Below are 25,326 nucleotides of genomic sequence, written 5' to 3'. Positions count from 1 at the left end.
TAGATGATTTCTTCACTGCAATAAACAGGGTACATCAAAACACAAGATGTTTTTGTACCTTGAGATCAGTAAACCTACATATCCTAAAGCTGTCACACAGAATAATTTAATTTTCTGGAAAGGCTTATGACAATAAATATCATGAAACAATCAAAATTTTCACCCTTAGAAAAGAAACTGCTTTATTAAATCCACAGACTTTGGAAGAAATGGGCGTAAAAGAATGCAGCAACATCTATAGACTTAGTAAATATTTTATCATTATTAATTCCATGCATTTGCAAACCTTTAGTGTGGTGGTGTGTTTTTTTTTTTCTTATATATTTGATATCCATTATTGTTGTAAGTGGTGTCTTTTTAGCTGCTTGATTGGATCTTACTGCTTTGGATCCTGACATGAATGTAACAATTCAGCTGCATTTCCACCCCTGAATTCAGTTTAGATTTATTCCTAGGCATTGGACTAGATGATCTTTTGAGGTCCCTTCCAATCCCTAACATTCTGTGATTACACTCTATGTTGTTTATTATTCACTATTCACTGGAGGGAAAAGGAAAGTACATATGTAAAATGAAAGGAAAGGTGAAAGGTAAGAAGTTCAGAAACATTAATTTAGTGATAGGAGAGCATATGCGACGTGCTTGAAGTCAGGAGCTGAGGTTCTGTTGGTTTTGATTTTAATTTAGACTTGTAAGTACTAACGTAAACTTAGAAAGTGAAGTTCATCTTAAGTCATTGAGATGTTTTTAAAAATATCCGTAGACTTAACTAACAGTCTGTGCTGCGTTCTATAAATAATGCTCTAAACTGCTGCTTCTTAATGTATTTTTTATTACTCAGAAGCAAAGGAATGTTCAGTCATAACCTCTTTAATGTGAAATAGAGAATTTCACGAAAGTTATGGAGTGATGAGTGAGCGCTGATGAAATGGTGACAACAGGCAAGAAGTACATATACACAGGCTTTAATAATGGAATTTAAATCTAGATGAGGAATATTCTTAGGTCAGTACTCCTTATTGTTTGTTTCCCAGGCTGTTCTATGTGTGTTCAAGTCAACTTCTTTCTTGTCTTCTCCCATGTATTTTGATGCTAGGTCTTCATCTCTGGAAAGAGCTGGCCATCAGTAATTTTGAAGGAGAGCTTCTTGTCTTTCATCTGGCATTATCTGAGAGGTTCTGCAGGCTGGACTCCTGTACAATGATATTTTCAAGCACGTGGTGACATTAGACAGTTGGTTGTGTCTGTACAACTTGTCCTGAAAACACGCTCAACAAAACAAGGCGTGCTTTTTGTCTTTCATGCTGTGTCTTGTTCCTCTCAGCGCTGCCATCAACTACACAAATTCTCTTATTTTTGATCCCTTGTGCACAGGAACTGATTTAAATCAATAGTTAAAAATTGGTTATTTTTTTTTCCTAAGGCCATTTAAACCACATGCCTTTTTCATTTTCTGCACTTCCATACTGTTCAATTGAGAAAGCAAATCACTTTATTTCCTTTCCAAGTCTTCCATTTTAGTTTGTGTATATGTATGAAATGAACAACAAACTGATATTTCCAATAATGAAGTAAGGACAGTGATTTAACCAGGGTTTCTAAGCTTACTTGGCAAATCTATTCCAATAGGATAGGAACTTGCTTGAGACAGGTCATGGATTTGCTATTGAGATGATATTATGTAAAGAAATATAAAAAGAGATAGATAAAAATGAGTTATTGGGAATTACTTGAAGGAAACTATCGACTTGCCTTAGGGTGTACAGGATGTCCCGGGTTTGTGAAACTGTTTGCCTCCCTTGTTTGCTGAACAATTGCCAAACTAATTTTGTTCCAAAAGGCAATTTGTGCTTAGAGCTGTTACTCTATATCGAATGTTCTCATTTTCATCTAGATGAACAATTATTGGTTTAACTAAATCCTATTGGAGTGTTCTCAAAATGAGGTGAAGACGCCTTACTATTTGACTGGTTTAGACAATTTTCAGAAAGCAAAAGTGTAGAAAAGCACCATGGGGAGAGGTAAGTGTTGCTTCTCCTGCTCCTATGGCTTCTGCAACACAGAATCCCAGAGTGGTTGGGGTTGGAAGGGACCTCTGGAGATCATCCAGTCCAACCCACCTGCTAAAGCAGGGTCACCAGAGCAGATCACACAGGAATGTGTCCAGGTGGGTTTGAATGTCTCCAGAGAAGGAGACTCCACAGCCTCTCTGGGCAGCCTGTTCCAGGGCTCTGGCACCTCAAAGGAAAGAACTTTCTCCTCATATTCAGATGGAACCTCCTGTGCTTCAGTCTGTGCCCATTGCCCCTCATCCTGTCGTTGGGCACCACTGAACAGAGTCTGGTCCATCCTCTTGACACCCACCCTGGAGATATTTATAAACACTGATGAGATCCCCTCTCAGCTTCTCTTCTCCAGACTGAACAGCCCCAGCTCTCTCAGTCTCTCCTCATAAGAAAGATGCTCCAGACCCCTCAGCATCTTCGTAGCCGCTGGACTCCCCCCAGTAATTCCTTGTTCTTCTTAAACTGGGGGAAGCCTTGGGGAGTCACCCACATCTGCCTTCTGGAGCAGATTTTCCTCCCAGCCTGAGTCCCAACTCTTGAAGTAGCTGCCAAGGGCTGGACCAAAGCACCCATGTGATGGTACAAGGACGGGGCTCTGGCCACTCGTGACCTGCAAGGAGCAATAATTTGCTGAGAATGGCCAAAGATGAAGAGCCCGAAACCTTGTAGATGAGAATTATTTGCACTGCATTTTTTTTTTCCCCCAGTGCATTATTCTTTTTGATGTTCACCATCACAAGCCAAAATTATCCCTATTTATTTTCCCTCACATTACAGTTGGCAATTAAGGTGGTGATTTCATTTAGTGATTTCCTGCGTATGGATTTCTGTAAGAGAACAGTCTAACTGAAAAAATATGTGTAGGCACCTATTAGAAGGATAATACAGCTAAAAAAAAAAAAATGAAAACTCTTTTTATGACTTTTTACTCAATTCTGCATCATTAGAGTCTTGTAGATTTAGGAAGAAATGCTGCTATTTAGCCCATTTCTTACCACCTGGAAGTAACTTGATTTACAACTAAGAAAACTGCTCTTTTTAGTAATATCAAAACTTAAAGTGCTATTTCAGTGACATGTCATACAGTGTGCCATGTGCTGATTAAAGTCAGGTTTTGTCCTTTTTGGGAAATGATTCTAGTGCAGTCTAGTCAAAGAATTTCATTTAATTACATGTGTAATACAACTTTCTGCCTTTTACTTAATTGGTCTCGCCTACGTTGTTTCTGCCTATTAGATGATAATTTAGCAGTTTCCAATTTGTGTATCCCTAAGGGAGGCTCAATGGGAATAAATGGGAGTAAAAAATCTGCAGTTTTTTTCCTTGATTTACTGCTTGATGGCATCCCTTTTAGTTGTACAGAAGAAGAGAAATGGAGAATAGTGAGGAATAAAAAAGGAAATCTTTTGTATGGAAAGCTTAGTTTCAGAACAAAGGAGATTGTGTAATCTTTTCTTAGTATATTTACAGTATTATTTGCTTAGTGTAGGATATATGAACTTAATTCTAACAATATATGCTTCCACTTTTAATATTAACCCTATAATCTCTTTATACTTATATAATTGAAAATTCGGAGCAAATCAGCACATCAGAAGCATTGGGGACGTCTCAGCTGTGGATGGGAAGATTTATAAAACTACTACACAATTCTGAGATACAATTTGTTAGGTAGTATTACCCTGTCATTTTGAGATAATCTGAGTCTGGGATTTGCTATGTTAAATTGTTCTTTGTAAATGGGAAGGACTTTTTTTTTTTTAACCATCAAATTGGCCTAATACTGTATGTGTAAATATGTGTTCCCCTCTATGCATTTGTTTGGGGGTTTTGGGTTCTTTGCAGGAAATGGGAACCAGGTGGGACAGGATGGTTTTGAAAAAATATGTTGGTGATCTATATACAAGTGAATGTCAACTCTCTCATAAGCTGGAAGTGAAAATATATTGATTTTTTCCCTTCCTAAAGATGGAGAATAAGACTGATTCCTAGATTGGGATTCAGTTTGAAATCGATACCTATATATGTTTTTATTATATTCAGCAAAATCTAGTCTTTGAGTGGGAAGTATACGTAATTTTCATAAAAGAGATCTGAAATAATCGTTTTCTATTTTGACACCTTTGAATTTTGTCTTGCAGTTTTCATTTTTTTAAAGGAAAAACTGTCTTTCAGAATTGTAGATAGCATCGTCTTCTGAACTTTTATTATCTATAAAGGAATACTACAAAGAAACAGAGATTCATAGAATTTTGATTCAAGTTTTTTCTTAGTCCATAAAATTTGTATTTAGATGGATGAAAATACTTTTTAAATTTCTAGATTTAAAAAATGCTGAAAAATACTCACCTACAACATTTACATATTTTAAAACACTACCAAAGCTTCTCAATAACTTCAAGTTAATTTTTCACTTATAATAATAATTTCTCTGTTTAAGAAGCGCTGAAAAGATTATTCTAAAAAGATACATTTTTAAAGCTAGACATTTCAAGTAGACATGAGTGAAATACTTAAATGAAAAATTACACCACTCCTTAATCCTGATAGTTTATTCCTCATTTTAAGAAGAATACTTTCTCTTAAAAACCATGAATATTTTTAGAAAAATTAGTAGCATACTTAAAATGATGCCTTCAGTGGGAACTTTTAATGGGAATGTCATAATTTGGAGGATTCTTTTAAATTGTTCCTCAGCTGAGGTTTTTGTGCTTACCATGATAACAAAGGGTACTCTGGAATTCTATCAAAACCAAAGTATATTTATCACCATTATTTGAGTGCTCCTAACTTGTAGTATTTGTAATCCCCCTTCCCTCCACTTCTTCTAAATGTAGTAAGGAAATCCATTCTTCTATAAGAAATTTGTATATATGAAAATGCTTATCCTCGTTTTATTGCTGGCTACAAAAATCTGGGTTTTACCTCAGTTATTTTACACCAGCTGCATATTCTGTGAAAGCTTCCCAAACTCACATGTGAAATTTTACTTTCTAAAATGCAAACTACTATAGTCAGAGTATTTCTGAACCACAGGAAAGAAGAGTAAAAAGCCCCTTGGTCTAGTTGGGGTTTAATGTTTCTTTGTAAAATTTGCTTTAGTTCTTTGCAGACAGTTGTGTCACTGCACTAAACAGGGCTGTACAGTTGAACGTCTATATAATCTGTGGTATATAATACCCTATTTAATTAAGGTAGGTTAATAGGGTGAGAGGAGACGGCCTCAAGTTGCACCAGGGGAGGTTCAGATTGGATATTAGGAAAAACGTCTTCCCAGAAAAGGTTGTCAGGGATTGGAACAGGCTGCCCAGGGCAGTGGTGGAGTCACCATCCCTGGAGGGGTTTAAATGACGTGTAGATGAGGTTCTTAGGGACATGGTTTAGTGCTAGAGTTAGGTTAACTTTTGGACTTGATGATCTTGAGGGTCTCTTCCAAACAAATTGGTTCTATGATTCTATGAATATGGTGGGCAACTGCTCCAAAAGGAGTATTTATGCATTTTAATAATAAAATAAACACGGGATTTCTAGCTGCAGGGTTCACATCTGAGGCTGGGGGCCATTTAGCTGGACTGCCCTTTCCCATGGGAACCCAAGCTCAGAAGTCTCTGAATAAGAGGGCAACTGGCAGGGCAGTTATTTGATAAAATACAACAATTTCCAAATGGGAAGATGCAGCAGTTGAGTTGTGGAGTTGTTGAGGAGAGGTTGTGGAGTTTCCTTCTCTGCAGACATTCAAAACCCACCTGAGGTGACCCTGCTTTAGCAGGTGGGTTGGACTGGATGGTCTCCAGAAGTCCCTTCCAACCCCAACCATTCTGTGATTCTGTGAGTTTTGGCAGAAATAACGATGTATTTTTGAGCTGTGCTCCTTTCCTGATATTCTAATCAGGCAAATCAGACAACTGCATGCAACACAGCAACACGTGAGGCAAAAATTTGCAAAGGTAAATCAATATCAACGTGACGAGGTACAAGTGAAGACAATCCTAGTGCTGCATTTTGCTTAAGTTGGATGCAAGGCTGCTAAAGGCTGAGTATAATTAACAGTAGAAGCAATGCCGTGGTTTATTAACCCAAACGTCCTGGGCGGAGGAGAAGTGCTTTGGGGCTATCACATCAGCATTCATTAATGATCTGCCCATTAACGAGAACTGGTAAGGCCAATGTGGTCTTTCAGGCTGCTGCACTGCTCAGTGGGAGATATTTCTTTTCTGAAAATAGCTTGTTTCTCGGCATGCTTCTAAATATACATTTAGGTGTTATTGGTGGAGGATGCATTAAATAGACTTCTCATGCACACAGTGTTTTGTGGGAAAAATGTTGTTTAGGTGAAAATTTCGCGTGTGTACTTTGAATCCTGGGGTCAGTTTTGGGCCCCTCACGCCAAGAAAGGCCTTGAGGTGCTGGAGCGAGTTGAGAGAAGGGAACGGAGCTGGGGAAGGGGCTGGAGCACAAGTGTGATGGGAGCGGCTGAGGGAGCTGGGGGTTCAGCTGGAGAACAGGAGCTGAGGGGAGACCTTCTGATCTCTGACCTGCCTGAGAGGAGCCTGGAGCATGGAGGGGGTTGGTCTCTGCTCCCAGGTAACAAGTGGCAGGATGGGAGGAAATGGCCTCAAGTTGTGCCAGGGGAGGTTTAGATTGGATATTACAAAACATTTCTTCATGGTAAGGGTTGTTGGGCATTGGAACAGGCTGCCCAGGGCAGTGGTGGAGTCACCATCCCTGGAGGGGTTTAAAAGACACGTAGATGAGGTTCTTAGGGACACGGTTTAGAGGTGGACTTGGCAGTGTTAGGTTAAAAATTGGACTTGATGATCTCAAAGGTCTTTTCCAAACAAAATGACTCTATGACTCCATGATTCTATCAGATGTGTAGAATTCTTTTCATAGAGCTGAGCAGTTGACTGCTATGGAACCTGTACACCCCCTCAGGCGATGCTTGCTGGCTGGGAGCTAAGATTTAGGGAGCATGACTAAAGCTACTTGTGCCCCTACTCATGTTTGTGAACATTATTGCTGGTAATAGTTACAAAGTGCACTCTGTAGATCCAAACTCATGGACCACGTCGCTACGGTGGCAGATGTTTGCTGTTGTACCGGTGCTTTGGTTTCTGCGACTGAATATGTCCTGACTGTTCCCCACCTTTGCTCTCTGGCGTTACCCACAAAACTTGCTTTTGGGACTTGAGAATCTGTAATAAAATCCGAGTAACTAAATACTGAAAGAATCAATAAGGCCATGGCAAAATAAAAATTCTGAAGTTTGTAGACTGGGCTAACTTGAATACGAGACTCTTGAAGGAATTAACCAAAGAGTGCTCTGAATACCTGTTGTTTTTCTAAGAAATCCAGAAAATGTGAAGGTCATGTCTGATAGACATATACAGGTTATACATCTAAAAAACCCAATAATTTGGGAAAACATTGACTCGGAAAATAATTTGGTTATCACGGTAAATCATCTTGAGGTGAATTCTGCTGCATTGCTCTGGGAATAGGGGAAATTTTATCTTCGTGTATAAAAAAGACGACAAGCAAGTAGGTTGTAAACTGATAATTCACTATGAATGTAAAATTTAATTGTATCTCGAAGTGACAGTTCAAGGTGAAATGTGTATGCTTGCACACTAAGCATTTATGTGTCCTGTCATTTTGCCCGAAAATTGTTTGAATCACTTCCTTTATGAAAGCTTGCAATTCCTTTATGAAAAAAAAAATGTATGTAATCCTCTGTATCACTTAATTTTCTCTCGTGTAATCACTGAGATGTGCTGCTTCATGTGTGAATGATTTCTTAGTTGTACAGGCTGTTGTTCTGGTGTTCTGAGAATTCTGAGTTTGTTTTTACTAGGTTCTCGGTGTCTTCTCTGAAGATACCTGTTCAGATGCGCACAACCTGTTACGGTCAAATTCTTTTAAGAGAAGAGCATTGCCTTCAATTACATGATGTATCAAGGACTTTTAAGGCTTTTTTTCTAAAGAGTGAGTTGATGCTCCAGGTTTATCATGTACAAGAGGCTGTGAGACCCCTCTGAGGGTCTTGGTGACCTGTGTTGGTTCTACGTGGACCCAACTCCCCATGTCCCAGACCACAGTGCCCTGGGACCAGCAACACCCATCGGTGTTGGGACAGGACAGAGACCGTGCTATGAAGTGATCCGGTGGTCATTCCTGATCATGGTGCTACTTACCAGTGTTTCTGGCTTTTTTTGGGGTGTTCCAGAAGCAGAGACACTTGGTGGTTTTGTCCCATGTTCTTCAACACGAGGTGTGTGCAGTCAGGAGGAAGACAAGGGTTGGAGCAGGTGGGTACCTGGTTCTTCCACTTGACACTAACTTGGGTTCAGATGCTCTGAACAGAACAGAGACGCTTGCCTTATTCTGCTGTATTTTCCCTTTATTTTTTGGGGTGAGCAATCTTCTCAATCTTTTCCTGAGAAGATTGAGAGAGGTGGAGTAATGCCAAGGCATGAGTGTAGAATGGGGTTTTTTTGGTCTTGTTTGTTATATCTGGCACAAAATTCCATGTTTTTAATTTACATATGTTTTCTTTTGAACTTTCTGCCATATAAAGGCAACACTGAATTGTACAAATGAGAAACTGAATATGAACATATACCTTTTGAAGTTTATTTCTCTGATTATTAATATTCCGCTGAGAGATGGGTGGTACAGTATGGCATTATTTTGGATAATAACAGGATTAGAATCTTTGCAGAGTTCAGCTGTGATAAATAAAGGGAGGATATTCAACTCAGTCTTCAAGTATTATCATGCTGAGGCTTTTCTACATTTCCTAAGAGTGAATGATTATTGATTATCAGTCTCTTATGGCCCCTATAGAAATTGGCGTATTTCTTTATAGAGTAGGGTATTACTATTATTATTTTAAATTTCTTATTTTGTTATTAGCTAGAAATTTTGCTGCACAGTGATTGCCACAGGAGTCCAAATTATTTAAATGGGTGAGTGAGAAAAGATGCAAGTTGAATCTAATTGTTATGCCACTTCATTTCCAGTTTGTGGTTTTCAGATTTGGAGTTACAAATTAAAAAGCCAGATTCTCAGCATGCATAGTATAATCTCATTTAAACCAAAGATTTGTGTAGCTAACTGTCTCTTAACACTGTTCTATTTTCAAATATAGCATTATATGCAGTGGAATTATTCTTTCCTAGTTTAACTTTTTATCATCTGAAATGTTGTGGATCAGATAAGTATAAGCTATTGAATTTTACAGACTTCAGCACTATGGTTTGGCTATTATCGTCTCTTCAATTATTTTAAATAAATAATTAAGTTCTAAATGCAAATTTTTTAATTTACTTGACCTTTCCAAGATTAATGGAAAAAATTATCTTTTGCTCTGCATAGTTCAGATATTAAAGCAATCCTTTATGAAGTCAGTTTTAAGCCAGAAGGAGAGATCATTACTTATGGGCCGCTTGAGCTACTTATTTTTACAGCTGGTTTTTATAGTAGTGAATGGAATATATATTGTACTTCGAAACCAGTGAAATCCTTAGAAGTAAACACAAGGTATATGTTAATTTGCAGTACTTTACTTTCTCATTTTAATCTAGTGATACAAATGTATTAATCTCACAAGAGATTCTTGAGGTCCCTGTTTGCCTGTAAATTATTATATACTGGGGTGTCACCACTCTACATTTTTATGTCAACTACAGAACCTATATTTAGGGGGGAATTCTGTGTATCTGAAACATGATTTTTATAAAAACTGAGATTACACAATGGAAAAATCAGGTGAAATTTCTTTTTTTAAATGAAGCTTTTCTTTAGGCATTTTTTTCCCCTTGTGAAATTGAGAACAAGATTCGCATCCTCGCTTGTAGCTTTTCCTGAAATTTAAAGTCATCGACTATACGGCGATTATTCATACGCATAAACATTTTGCATAAGTAGTAGTAATATGGTCTGACTCTGTGTCCCTGCCATCTACTTTGTATAAGAAAGAAGGATGAACAGGAAGCATAATATTGAATAAAGTCTGCAACTGCCTTCTTTCAGCTTGATTATGGAAACAGCTTGCGAACTTATCTGTGGCTGATAGTATTTAAATAGGCAGTTAGCCATGAGGAAGAGTTTTTGGGTTCCTGTTATATCATTTCTTCCTAAAGTTAATTCAATCAGGACTATCCCTAGATTTTATTCTTCCAACCTAAGCAGCAGTATTTTATTTACTTAACGAAAGATAAAATCTAGTTATGCTAACTAGATTGCTGCTTTCCTTTTAATACCATGCCTGCTTTTAACCCTGTTTTATTTGGAGAGGGTGACATTTAATTTCACTTTATAGATTCATCCCCTTACATTAGATGGGGACATCAGCAGAGCCAAGATGCATCAAGAGGACGTCCCTGGGACTTGTCCGCTCTCCTGCCACCAACAAGCTCAGGAGTTTATAGCACTACAGGCAATAATCCCTTACTGAATTTTTCACTTATTCATTTTATCTGCTACTCGCCACTTCTGTGAAACTCTCGATGCTGCTGAGTTGTAACCAGCGCTGCTTTAGTAAAGGGGGATGCGCAAGGCACTGGTTCAGGGATAGTCATGATGCCATTTAAAGGAATTTCTTGACACAAAGTCCTTCCTGTTGTGCATTTTTTTTGTCGGGACAGAATAATATTTCCAGTAAAGTTGGAACTCATGAGAAGTGGTGAAACGATCTGTCCAATGTCTTTAATAATTCTGTACTGCGACTTTAATAGGACTTTGGATAAGTGTCGTTGAAATGTCTGCTGCACCATGAAAAGGTTTGTCATTTTTTTTCCCCTTTAAGTCATCCTGACAAGTGACGTGAGATGATACCGTGCAGACATACCATCAGCATTGCCAATGAGCTGACCTTTTCCTCTTCATTCGCTTAATTTGTATTTGAATAATTTGCATCCCTGTAACGACGCTTGGTTGTCTGAGTAGCTGTCACAACGGCTTGGGCTCGTTTCGTGACAAAACCCAGTGGTTTCACAACACGATCGTTTCATTATTCATGAAAACCGTTGTTACTTTATCCCTTCTCCCACATAAGCAAGGTTAGCCAGAGAGAAACAAAACCTGTTTTGCATTTGCAGGATGGGCTATTGAATATTTTTACATAATGCAGTGTTTTTATACAAATATCTCATGATTTATTAAAAGCTCTTCTTGTAGGAAATTTGGATAGCTAACCAGGAGGCAAAGAAGGTTAAAATGAAATTCTAGTCCCTTTTTCTGGAGCAAATATATGTTTAAACTTCTGCATTTTAAGATCTTTTATGTTTTCTCCGATATGTAATTCCTGTGAAGGGCAAGGTACTGTGTATATAGTTACCCTTGCACAACGTGAGCCATTGTTATCCTGGCCGTTTGTAATAAAGTGAATTTCTGTTTCAATCCAAATTGTCTTTTTCTTTTTACTTCTTTCTATATAGATTCTATAGATTCCTGTATATCACAACAAACAATGGCAATTTGGGGAGGAAACAGATTGTAAAGTAACTGTAGATAGAAATGGAGAGAGGCTTTCGTGGCTAAAATCCATTTCAGTTGGGCGATGGCCAAGGGGTTGCCTTTCACTGCCTCCTACTTCTTTTAGGATAAAGCCCATGTGATCTCGACTGATCACTTAAAAAATTAAAAAATCCTTTTTCTAGTCGGTGCTTGTAACCCAGTGTCCAGCTTCTCCATTTTCTCCGTCAGTCAACTTGCTTCAGGAATTGTTTGTCCATTCGTTAATACCTCACTGGGGAAATGCATCTTTTGAGATGGGAGAAATCGCTGTATTAAAAGTCGAACGAAGCAGCTGTGTTTGTGTAGGGGTAAATTTTTAAGGGTGAGTGACTGATTTAGGTTAGGGTATTTATTTTTTGTTTTGACTTTTATGTAGAGCCTTCCATTTTACTACACATTCCACAATCTGAGGAATAAACACTGAAGCAACATTATTGATAAAAAATGCAGAGATAAGAATATTTTCAGCAGAAGAGGAAGCAGAATACTGATGATGAAAGGCATATATGTTTAAGAAAAAGAGCTAGGATTTAGTTTTGTCATGCTTTACTTTGAGTGTAACGACAGTCTTGAACAATTTTATTTTCTCTCTTTGTTGCTTTCATATATTCTACCTACAGCTGTATTCATCATATTATTTTCTGGGATTTTTTTTCCCCCTCCTTAGTTATCTTTTGCTCAGACCTCTTCACTTTCCAAGTATGTTGTTGGGGATGTTTTTGAATCTTCTTAAATACAATATACACAGCATAAATAAAAGCATGGTTAAAAATTTTGAAAAATTAGTGGAGGTTCTGAGTACTAGGAGCCCTATTTACTCAAGTTTTCTGTACCCTAAAGCTTAATGAAAGTTATTTCAAACAGACCTGTAAAATGAACTGTTCGCAAGAGTAATCTAAGCTTTATTCCTGAAGCTGATGTGGATTCATTATAGACCGTTGGGGGAAAAAAAGTGCCTACATGCATATTTGATTTCCAGGAAAAAAATTGACCATGTTGCCAGTAATGATCCATTAACAGAAGAATGCATTCTGAATGCCCTTGATTAAATATAAAATATCGTTAGGCAGGATTGTTTTTCTAATATATTATTCACTTAGATAAATGTGGCACAACAATTAGATGAGACCTGTTGTGCAGGTCTGTTGGGAGATGGATTCTAAATACATTTGACTGTTCAGAAACCACGATAATTTGCTGTCAAAATATGACTAAAGGTAGCTAACTATGAGTATTTATGTGAGAATTTAAGCAGTACTGTGTATATAATAGAAATCAATACTGAGTTTGCATCTGTTCATGTACCACGGAGTGATGAAATAATCTCAGAAACAAAGGCAAAAATGTTTTCGGAATGTTCCAGTTGCGCCTCTGTCTTCCACACGCATTATGTATTCAAAATCCAGGAAAATTAAGCGTTTGCAGAATCAAATTGTACCTCAATACCACTAAGAACTGATGTTGTTAGTCATGGTTTCAGGCCTATTTTTTTTTTAATCCACTCTACAGATTGTATCTAGGTGTTTTTCATTAAATTCTTTATTTCTGGCTTGATTCCTGCAGTTACTGTGATATACTTTTGTAGCTCGTGTTAGCTTTTTTTTATATGCCCAGCACTTCACACTCTTTGCATACAAATTAAGAACTCTTAATGATCTCTTGCTGTAGGAAAAATAGCCAAAACAAAAACAGGCCTTAGAGAGAAATAGATTATTTCCCCTGCCTTTTTTTGAGTTTTAAAAGTGAAGAGCAACACAGATGCAATCTGCAGAAGATCTTACAGAAACAATAATTGTGCCACCTTTGTCTCGGTGCTGTATTTATATTTTTCATGATAAATGTAGTTTAGAACATTAACAGTTTCTCCTGAAATGTTGGGTTTTGCTCAGGGTGAAGCGTGATGTGCCTGTTTGAATTCATCTTTCCACAGTAAAATTCATAAACCCTAGGTTATTCCTTTTCTTGTAATTGCCGTGTATTTTCTCCTAGTTTCTTCTAGGGTCAAGATTCTCTCAAATTAATGCTAATTATAGAAAAACTCTTCTGGTCTGGAGGGATTTCAAAGCCCTTCCTTGTTGACTTTTGTTACGAGCGTTTTGCTTTTGGCAACATTTATGGAATAGGTTTCTATATGTAGAAGGAGATAAAGGAGTATTAGTAATCCTGTGTTTTTGTTAAATTTCCTTCCCATACCCTTTCTTAGATCGTAGTTGCATTTCATCATGAATGGTTTTCAAAACTGTTGCTTGGTCTTCTGTTTTCCTTAAGTGCAAAGTCATCTCAAGAGCAATATATTTTAATTCTTCCCTAATTATTTTTCTATTTCAGACGATTCAGGAAATTAAAGCTCTTTTGGCAGCACAGTATATTAGATCTGCTATAACCACATTTCATGTGATGTGAGCTGGTTTAAAATCCCTTTTATATTAGATTAGTGATTCTAGTTTAACATATAAGTATTTAGTATGCATTATAGCATAATATATTTAATTTAATTTGCTTTTATGCCTTACCGTACATTTAATAAAGTGATTATTTCACCATTTACTACCAATGAATTATACTATGATATGGAAATTGACATTGCCTGTAATACATGAAAATACATAAAGCAAGATGCAAGTGTCTTCTTAAAGAAAAAAATGAAGGGCCACATCTGTGCCCTAGTACTGCAGTTATTTTGTCTTTCCCTCCTGAGTTTTGTAAGGAAATTTTTAGAGGAAAATTTAGGAGGTCGGCTTGTATAACGAATGACGTGCACATGGCTTTCTAAGTGTGTTACTGTGCACTTCAGGAGACACCTGTATATATTTTGTTTTACTTGTATATAGGTGGGGCTTAATAAACTACTTTAAATAGTATGTTTAGCAGCATTTGGCCCGGTTTTGTTGCTCTTTTTTGGCAAGTCTTAAGCACACCAGGAGCATTTACATACCGAGGGGGAAGGCAGATGAACCTCTGCAGAACCACAATAAGGTCAACTGGTTGCAACCGCAACACGTATCTTGTGTATCACTCACAAAGGCATTAATATGTCGATTGACTTTTTTTTTTTTTTTTTTTTTTTAAATCTTGCCATCTTTAATACGCGTAAACTTCTGTTTTCAGTAGCATAAACCGTACGGCTTATATTTCATTGGCATACAGACTAGATCCCATTGAGACAAATATAGTAATATCGCAGCGCTTGGCTTCACAGCGCTCTGCATTGTCTGCGGAAGTAATATCTGTAAAATTGTTATACTAAAAATCCTGTTTTCTTTCTTTTGCCTTTGCTACAGCATGGCTATCCAAGTTGACAAGTTCAGTTTTGAGAGCTTCCCAGAATCCCCCGCTGACGGGACACAGTTTGCGAATGCGAAGCAGCTGGAAGAAGAAAGGCAACAAGCCAAAGGTCTGGAGATTAACAGCAAGCTGGATATTTGCTGGAAAATTATATCCTTTCGTAAATACCTGCTTTAAAAAAATATATAAATATATGCCCTATGACACGTTTTATTTTATAATTCAACTCACTTCATAGCAGTGTTACCGAAAAGTAATTAGAACTGTGAAACTTATCATAATTACAGACTGTTTAAGGTTAATTGTGCTTTATATTATTTAGATGATGCTTGGGTCTTACTAGAAGGCTTTTTCTAGAGTCATTGAACCTGCCACAAACCCGGTGTGTTTTTCACAACTTTTAGGGAACTGCGGAAATATAATTAGGATTGATGAACAGTAGTTTTATCAGGTTAGATTTTTCTGTTCTTCCCCACACCAAGTAGCTGAATCATAAAGAAATACTTGAAGCTGGATTTAGAGAGTTTTCACATAGTTAATTACATTTGGGCAGACCAGAACATATCAGAAAAATGTATTTCCAAGTCCTCTTTACAGATTTAGTAATATATCTGATCTTGGGTAGCCTTTTTAAGGCTTAAAAAGGACTTGCGTGATGACTTAGTCATCCTAAACATAAAATCCCCATCATCATTCTAAATGCAGTAAAAGATTGCCTTATGATTATTAATAAGAAATTACATTCAGTTTAGAGTTAAAATAAGCCACTGTTGTTGCTGTAAATTTCATGGCTTCTGTAAAAAATCTTGTGCTTGGCTTGTCAAAAGTACAGTTTTCATTATTTTCGTCAGGGGAACGTTCTGTGCAGCCAAGAGCCCCCCAAGCCAAGCGTTGATACTCACCATCTTCCAGGAGATTTTTATTTTTCACTCAGATCTTCCTCAAATTCATGCGATAGTGGGTGGCAGGAGATGAGAGAAGAGCATCAATCGAATCATGGTTTATCTTTAAAGTCGTTTTGTATTTTTATTTGTACTTTTATCTAGTGATCTCAAATGATTTTTCATTACTAATTATTAAATTAGCTGTGCCTTAGTCAAAGGCAAGATTTGAGACATAAATGAGATTCCTGGTGCCTGGTTCCGTCCAGGCTCCCTAAGCAACATTTCAGACAGAGTTTGTTTATGCAAAAATGTCAATATTTAACCAGCACTCACTTAGAAAATTTTCGTGTTATGGAACGATATTAATATTCTTTGATAGCATAGTTGCATTCTCACGCTGGCATTGAATGCATAGTTGTAATAATTTTGTCAGGATGTAAAAATACATCCTCATTCATTTCTGTTGCTGGGCAACACTGTTTACATCCATTCTGTGTTCTGTATTTCAACCCAATTTTGATACCAAAACTGTCATGACTGACACATAGGTCAGTACCGTAGAAAACCAGTAGAAAAATGCATGAATTCCGTGTGTTAAATTCAGTACAAGCACTAGTTTCTGTGTTTCTAAGATTTGTTACGAATGTTCTCTCTGTTCCTAGAAGAAAAACTATTCTAATGCAAAGCAATGAATTGCACAAGTGCTTAAAAATTCTTGAAGAAACGTGTACATTGTTTTCCAGATTTCATTTTCCAACTAGAATCCAGTCTTTGGCGTCCTTTTATTTCTTACGGGAACATTTAGATGTGAACCAGTAAAAAAAAAAGTAAAATTTCCTCCACTTCTGCTAAATTTGAGCAGCTTTGTTTCTAAGACATCTGTCCTCCCACCAGACTAATTTGATGCTGGCCAGCGGCATTTATTTCGGACATACTGATGGACAGACAAAGAGGGAGAAATGGATGGGTAGCTCAACTGCATAAGCCTTGTTTTCCTTCTGAAACCAACCTGAATGCAGCCAAGAGATAAAAAGTATTTGCAAAAATACACAGGGATATAGTTGCTTATATTTCTTACTAGAGAAGGCATTTTTGCAAAAGTCTTTTGAATGCTGAGACTGAGTGGTCTCTTTGGTGTCTACCATCCTTGAGCTGCTTTGAGCTCTCCAGCTAACCTTTCTCTCCTAAGTATATGCATGAGAAGGGGAATGTATATTTTAGAAAACATGGTACAGACAATTTTGTTATAAGTAACCTTATATTGCTTATAAGGGAAGGGCTGTATTATTGAGCTTGCAATTCCTCAAATTCTTACTGTATTGGTTGATATTATATGACACCATCACGTAAACAAAGGCTTCAAATTTTAAATGTGCGTATTACATTGTTTGCAGTGAAAAGTTAGTTACATGGAACTCTGGTGATGGCCAAAAATTGTTCACAAAGGATGGGAACTTCAGGCTGTATCTGTGTCTTGAGGAGCACCAGAAGTATTTTTGAGTATGGAAAGTCCATTTTCCATGGCTTTATCCATTGAAATATTCCGTATTTCAAGTAATGAGATTTTCAGTGCTTTATATATGAAAGTATTGTAAGACTTGATTGATATTCATATACTTTTGGAGAGATGAAGGCAGGAGATAAAGACAACACAGCATATTATTCAATTCAACCTTTGTAAATTTTTGATAGAATGAAAATTGTTAGGAAAATAGACCTTCTTATGAGAAAGCTTTCTGCTATGCCATTTCAATTAAGAAAAATTCTGGAGTAATGTAATTCAGTGTATCTTTGAGATTATAAAGGTATTGAGATAATTTAAATTAAGAACATGCTGACTTTTTAAGCATCTGTTAGATGGCATCTGGTATCAGCTTAACAACTGGTGTTTGTTTTAACAGGGTTTGAACAGAGAGAGCACGTGTGGTATTAAGGTGGCTAATATTTTCAAAGTATACTTCTCTTCCTATTTTCTAGACATTTTAAAACAACATTTTTATTTTATTTGGGGACCTTCTATGCATTCTGACTCATGGATCATGACATCTGTACAAAGTGTCCTTGGAAGTTTCTAGAGTGTTGTATTTCCTGCTGAGTGCTCTAAGATTTCCTTCTTTTTACTGATACTTAGTGCCTGAATTCTTCAAAATCTTGAGTTAAGAAACCTCATGTTCCCCTTGTGGAAGGTGAAAGGCAGGTTAAAATTCTCTTTGTGGCCTTTGCACACTTGGTATTAGAACCACTGTCAAAGAATCACAGAATCCCAGAGTGGTTGGGATTGGCAGGGACCTCTGGAGATCATCCAGTCCAACCCACCTGCTAAAGCAGGGTCACCAGAGCAGATCGCACAGAAATGTGTCCAGGTGGGTTTGAATGTCTCCAGAGAAGGAGACTCCACAACCTCTCTGGGCAGCCTGTTCCAGGGCTCTGGCACCTCAAAGGAAAGAAGTTTCTCCTCATGTTCAGATGGAACCTCCTGTGCTTCAGTCTGTGCCCGTTTTCCCTCATTCTGTCATTGGGCACCACTGAACAGAGTCTGGTCCATCCTCTTGACACCCACCCTGGAGATGTTTATAAACACTGATGAGATCCCCTCTCAGCTTCTCTTCTCCAGGCTGAACAGCCCCAGCTCTCTCAGTCTCTCCTCATAAGAAAGATGCTTCAGACCCCTCATCATCTTTGTAGTCGCTGGACTCCCTCCAGTAATTCCTTGTCCTTCTTAAACTGGGGAGCCCAGAACTGGACACCGAACTCCAGATGTGGCCTCACCAGGGCAGAGCAGAGGGGGAGGAACAACCTCCCTCGACCTGCTGGTCACACTCCTCCTAATGCACCCCAGGTACCGTTGGCCTCTTGGCCACAAGGGCCCATTGCTGGCTCATGGTCAACTTGTTGTCAACCAGAACTCCCAGTAGATTATTACTTTTCAAAGTATTCCATTCCATTCCATCTGTTTTTACTTCAGAAATTCAAATATGTTCAGAATTATTTCAGAGAATTTGGTCACACGGAGGTGATCCTCAGTTTTAGAAGAATAAGCAAATACGTATCAATGTTCAGATGGTGGAAGGGATTCTTCACAGGAAGCGCAGAAGGATTTGGCAAAGGATAGCATAAAGAATTTATTTATGCCTCAGTTTTACATCTATTTCATTTTGCCATAGTTATTGTTCTTGCTTGATGAACAGTCTTTCCCTTTCTTCTAGCTCTGAGTACCTCTTGTCACCTTCCTGATGAAGTGAGGTAAGAGCATCTTCGCCAATGGACTTACTACTCTTGTGAGTCTGGCTTTCAACTTGGTGCCTTGCAAGATGGACCCCAAAGCCTGTAGAGCAGTTCAAGAAGGGGGAAGCGTGGGAAGGAGAAAGTGATGGGTTAGGATCAACAAATCTGCCCTGAGGTATGATCAGGAAGCCACATCAGATGCTCACACCTGAACTTGGAAAAGCATGTGAAGGAGGAATTAGAGGTCAGCGTGCGCTTGCAGAGCTGTGGTGTCATCGGAATTTCAGGGACAGTGGGTAGTTTGTGTGAACAGGGTGCGCTGAAGGGTGGGTGTAGGTTATTTAGGGAGACTGGGCAGAGGTGATGAGGAGGGGTGGTTGTGCTCGGTGTGAAGGATGGCTGAAGTGCACAGGGAATCATGAGGAAACAAGGGATGGGCCAGCTGAAAGCCTTAGGGCCAAGGACAGTGGAGTCCAACAGAGTGATGTGGTGCGTATTTGTTACAGACCACCCATCAAGAAGCGGCCGCTTTGGGCCCCTGACACCAAGAAAGGCCTTGAGGTGCTGGGGCGAGTTGAGAGAAGGGAACGGAGCTGGGGAAGGGGCTGGAGCACAAGTGTGATGGGAGCGGCTGAGGGAGCTGGGGGTTCAGCTGGAGAACAGGAGCTGAGGGGAGACCTTCTGATCTCTGACCTGCCTGAGAGGAGCCTGGAGCATGGAGGGGGTTGGTCTCTGCTCCCAAGTAACAAGCGATAGGACAAGAGGAAATGGCCTCAAGTTGCTCCAGGGAAGGTTTAGATTGGATATTAGGAAAAAATTCTTTCCAGAAAGGGTTGTCGGGCATTGGAACAGGCTGCCCAGGGCAGTGGTGGAGTCACCATCCCTGGAGGGGTTTAAAAGGTGTTTAGATGAGGTTTTTAGGGACATGGTTTAGTGCTAGAGTTAGGTTAGGTTATGGTTGGACTCAATAATCCTGAAGGTCTCTTCCAACCGAAGTGATTCTTTGATTCTAAGAAGTTAGGAGATATCTGGAGTACTTCAAGGACACTTTTTGTGCACAGGTGCTGGATGACTTGATTTGGTGAGTGCCGTGCAGGATCTGCTACTTGAAAATAATGAAGATCCATTTGGAGGGGTGAAGTTTGATGGCAGCCTTGGCTACAGTCACCCTGAGATGGTGGAGTTCGATATCCTGAGGGAAGTGAGGAAGGCAAGTAGCACGATAGTGACTCTGGACTTCAGGAGAGGAGCCTTTGGGCAACTGGTAGGCAGTTGGGTGCAGGTGGATGGACCTCCAGGGGCAACCTTCTCAAAGCTCGAGAGTTGCAACAGTCAACAAATACATCTGACTGTTCAAACAAGACATATCATGAGGTGACTGTAGCAAGTTGCAGCCAGGTAAATTCCCAGTTAGGTCCTGGGAAGAATACTTTTCGTAACACGGGTCCTCAAATAGCAGAACACATTGTCCAAAACTGCTATAAAATTCATGTCTTTGAAGATATTGAAAAATTCTGGACAGGACCTTGAACAACCTGATGCAATTTCAGTATTTTACTTGCTTTGAGCACAGGGTTGGACAGTGACTCTGGAATTGCCTTTCAATATAAATTATTTTGTGATTTGTGCAGCCATGCAGAGGGCAGAGAATTACTGCTGAAAACTAAATTCATGTTCTCCCCCCGTCTCCTGCTCTCCCCAGGTTTGATTGCAGCCAGAGAAATTTTCTAATGTACTGTGAAAGAATTGCTATTTCAGTGAAATGAGACTATGACATTTTGGAGTAATTTTTGTGAAAATATTCCAAACCTGGCACTAACAGCCTTTAAAAAATGAGACTTCCAGTGCTACCTTAAATATCATGTTCCATTTCTAACTTTTCAAACAGTTAGACCTTTTTTTTTCTTACTTCACCATTAATTTCTGTGATTTATTTGAAGCCTGTCCTATTTGCAAGTTTTCTTACATTTTTGAAATTGTATTCTGTGTGCCCCTTCCTCATTTTTTTCTTTTCTATATTTAAACCTAATTGCCAATGTTTTTTCAAAGCACGTTTTCTTTCAGTCGTATTGCGGACATTCTCCTGCAGTATAGCTATATTCTTCTTGATGTGTGGGATCCAAAGCTAGAAGCAATGCTTCAGGTGAGGTTTCTCATAGAATAAAATCCTTACCGTCCATGTGTCAGATATGATGCTTGCTCTGAGAACTATTCATGACTCATTTTGCAAGTGTCCCGTGTCTGAATGATTTTTTTTTTTTTTGCATGTGGTCCAGTATAACTGACAAAATAATTGTTCTCAACTTCCATTTATAGATTTGTTGATTCCTTCCAGGATGATACTTGGAACTTTTCTTCATTAAATTTCATCTAAGTGACGTTCCACTCATTTATTAGGTTTGTGAACACTGACATCCTTTCCAGATAGATAAATTTTATGAATGTTTTTGTATTTCATCATCTAAGTAGCCAATCAGAATTTTGAAATTTATATTTATTGGAGAGAACCTTGAGTCATCTCATCTGATATGATGTCTGAGCTTGACAGCAAACAACTGATAACCATTATTGACATTTACTTTTCCGTTTGCTCAGCTTTTGATGACTTTATCTTGAGTCTACATCATAATTAAGGATCTTTGATTATGAGAATATCGCATGTTGTGGAACTTTTGTACATTAGGAAAGGTTTTGTTAGTTGGATAGAGCTTTAGATTTCCATGCAGCTTCTTAGCATCAACAATTGCTTGCAAAAGTTACTATTATTTAAGAACCTCAATAACTGCATGTAATTAATCTTAATAATAAAGTATCTCAATGATAATCAAGCAGAAAGCTTAAAATAAGGCTACTGCTATAAGTGAGCTGTGATCATTAATCATTTAAATTTGTTTTTCCTAAGTATAATTTTTATTTATGAACATTTGCTGATTTGTTTCTGATTGTGTGCACACTTCCACCTGTATTTATTTGCAAAGGGACTGAGAAATATGTTATTGAAAATAAATCTTTTTAGAAGGATGCAAGATGTTAAATGCTGCAGAGAGAAAAAGCATGAGTAACTTTAGGATAAAAACCATTTTTTAAAATCTATTCTCTTTTTAAGCAGTAGGTTTTAGAAAACATGCTGTGTTATAATTGTGCGTACCAAGCTACACATTAGACAATCAAGATATTATAAAAGACCAAAGTTTTCCTTGGGGAAATAACTAGTTCATTTGACTGTCACTCAAGTTTTCAGTATGAAACAGTTTATATCATACTCAATCTGTTGCTAAAGAAACGCGAAATAAAAGTGTCTACTGTGAAAAATTAGGGTTTGGGTTTTATATATTTTTTTTTAAACAGCATCTGGTGGTTGTGTGTTCATTGGCTCTGAGGCCCCGGTTGAAATTCATTTGATCGTACAAATGAAAATGTCTTGAACTGCCAACTGTGAACAGTTACAGTGGAAACTGGAAGTCAACTCACTTCTGGCTGGTGCACGTGTTGTTAATAATAAATATTTGACTGTCGGAAGTGAGGCCGGAGTCAATAAAGGCATTTAAGAATCTGATTCCTCTGGAAGAGCAGGTATATTATCATAATTTCAGCAAAATGGTTGTAGGTTTGGTTGAGTAGATTATACAAGGTCAGATGTAACTTCAACACACCCGTTTTTTGCAATGAATTTTAAATTCTGAATCTTACACTTTCATCTTTATAAGGTTCCACTGTGAGCTAAGAATGAAAGGGTTTATTGGCAACCCTTGTTCCAACTGCTTTGATTTCATTGACTTCTAAGGCAAACTCTTGAGTTAAGCTTTTCTCTCTTTTTCCTCTGACATTTTACTGCTGCATATTTTGGTTACTTTTCATCTCCAAGGTGATGAGTTTGCTGCATTATTCAGTTTGTATTTGCATGATAGTGAGCAATTTTATATAACTGCCTGATATATAGTCAGGAGATAAAAATCAATGATACGAAATTCCATACTATAGTATTTTGTCCGTTAGGAATGGCTAGACTGTACCAGCTATACTGAGTTTCTTTGTCAGCTTCAGTGATTTTTGTCTTTGAGCCTGTTTGGCAGCGGAGCTTAAGCTGGACTAGATGCTTAGTGAACTCTGTGGGCAAAATTTGGGTAGCTGTTAAAAACACTACACATTTGGGGGATTTTTTCGCAAGGCGAAGCAACTTTTTTGAATCAGTTTGTGCAAGTTGGGCATTTGCATGATGTCTGAGTCTAATTTTTCCATACCTGTGGGAATACTGAATTCTTCTGGTACTGCCAGGTCTTCCTGCGAAGCAATCTGAAGACAGCAAGGTTGCGTTGATTAAATAATGATTTAGGTTGGAAGGAACCTTTTCAGGTCGGTTATAACACCCTGTCGTGCAACTTGTGTCCATTGCCCCTCTTTGTATCACTGTGTTTCTCCAAGAGTCTGGTTCCATCTTCTCTATAACTTCCTGCTACAACAATAAAATTTCTCCTTAGCCTTCCTCCTCTTCTCAAGACCAAACCAACCCTGTTCTTTCAACTTCTAATATTTCGTGTGCCCCAGCCCTCTAATCAGCTTGGTAATTCTCCAGGGGATTTTATCTTGCATTTCAGTGTCTTGAACTGGGGAAGCAAAACCGGACACAGGATTTCAGAAGTGTAGACCTGTCATTTTTTTTTAATTAGTTGAGGTATAGCTATGCATACTTTTGGCACCCAAACTAAGAAGTAGTTGGTTTCCAAAATAATCTGGAGCTGTGTTGACTTTGAAACTGCAAAATATATTTTCCTTGTGAATACATGAATCTGCTCGGGCATCGTTTACTGTGATAAAGTATGGAGAATCACCTATTTTATAGTCATTTTATAATGGTATCTGAGACATTAAGCTTTCCATGGAGCTTTAAGCAGTAAAAATTTGTAATATTCCAGGCACCACGGTGAGCCAGTTGTAAGTACATTACAGTTAAATTAACTGTACTGTTTTAAAACTTCTTTTAAATACTACCTTTTTATTAGTGTTTTCTCTCACTTACATTCCTTACATTAAATATGTGATAACAGAATTATTTATCTGCTGTATCTATAAAGTAATCCAAATTGTGTATTCTCTATGCTATAGTTTGGTTTCTGGAAATTGTTCTGTTGCGTTGGTGTCCTGGGTCTGTTTTTTCAGCAGCGATGATTTCCTAAGGTTGTATTCTGCTGCCTTCAATTTTCCAAAGAGGTGCTTTGCTTTAATGGTGTTTACAGCTTTCAGTCTCTTTGAGTCTGTGATTTCTTCATTTGTAGTGCTTTTAGGAAATAAAAAGCTATTTAAGCGCCGCTTTTTTTTTTTTTTTTTCCTGGGCATAGTGAGAATATTAAAAAAAAATTGTGAGAATGCTATAATATATATTGATTTTCTTCTTCTATCATCTTCTTGAGCTCTTGAGTCTCAATCGCGTGTTGTTAGATCTCATTTTGATCTGAGGTTTCAAGACTTGTCTCTTAAATTTCCTGGAGAGCCATTAAAATTATGTCCTGTGGTCAAAATTAGTTTTCTGCAGTACTTGTTCATTTTCTTTGAAATGACACGGATGAGAACATCCTTCACAGTCAGATGATGTGCCTGAGTTTTGCAGAAAAAGAACTGATCATGTGTAGGAGCTGTTCATAGAAGCTCAGATTTTTTATTTTTTAACCTGTTTTTGAGGAAGGTGATTCCAGTACCTTTGGAGTTTTTGGTTGAAACCGTGATCATTCCTGCTGGGAGTTCAACCCTTAATTATGGTGGGAGAGCACTGCACCTATGGCTGTTTCATTTGAAGATTATGGAGTTGGAACAGGAGTGTTTTTGGGTCTCAGCGAGGATCGTGCCTTTCTCTTGAATTTTGTTTCTGTGTGATGCTCCTGTTCCGGGAAAGCATAAGCCGAGCTGTAAAGACGACAGAAGTCTTGTCAGAGGATTTCCAGGGTAAGGACACAGAAGCTCGTATGCTTTGTGTGTGTTCATGAAGGAGCCGTGCTTGCTCCACCTCCACTTCTTTCAATCTGGCCGAGATAGGGACTTGTTGTGGTACAAAATTGTACCAAAGCCAGCGAATGCAGCTTTGGCCAAATACTAGATGGTGCTTCAAATCCCTTGTCTGAAGTCAGGGAATTAGATGAAAGAAATCCAGTGCTCTTTCTGTTACAGATACATATTGTCTTGGTTGATGCATCACACGTGAAATTATTATTATTGTGCAACCTGTTTTGAAGCCCTTTAAAAACAGAGGTTCTGGTTTTCCGAACAGTCTATTTCAGTGCTTCACTGTCCTTAGAGTAAGAACGTTTCCTAAGAACGTTTAAGACAGACCTTGAGGTGCTGGAGCGAGTTGAGAG

General features: G+C 38.2%; 1 protein-coding gene across 6 annotated transcripts in view; it reads left to right on the top strand.

The window, feature by feature from the left end:
- Positions 1 to 25,326, top strand: part of TRAPPC9 (trafficking protein particle complex subunit 9) — a 486,097-nt gene that overhangs the window by 202,920 nt on the left and 257,851 nt on the right. For all 6 annotated transcript variants that reach the window (XM_065629223.1, XM_065629226.1, XM_065629224.1 and 3 more), the window contains one exon: positions 14,867 to 15,020. In XM_065629223.1, coding sequence (XP_065485295.1) covers positions 14,867 to 15,020 — 154 coding nt within the window. The remainder of the gene's footprint in view (positions 1 to 14,866; positions 15,021 to 25,326) is intronic.

The sequence above is a fragment of the Caloenas nicobarica genome, chromosome 2 (assembly GCF_036013445.1).
Source record: "Caloenas nicobarica isolate bCalNic1 chromosome 2, bCalNic1.hap1, whole genome shotgun sequence".
In the NCBI taxonomy this organism is placed as follows: Eukaryota; Metazoa; Chordata; class Aves; order Columbiformes; family Columbidae; genus Caloenas; species Caloenas nicobarica.
Note: the sequence above shows the minus strand (reverse complement) of the source record. Positions and strands in the feature narration are given on the sequence as shown.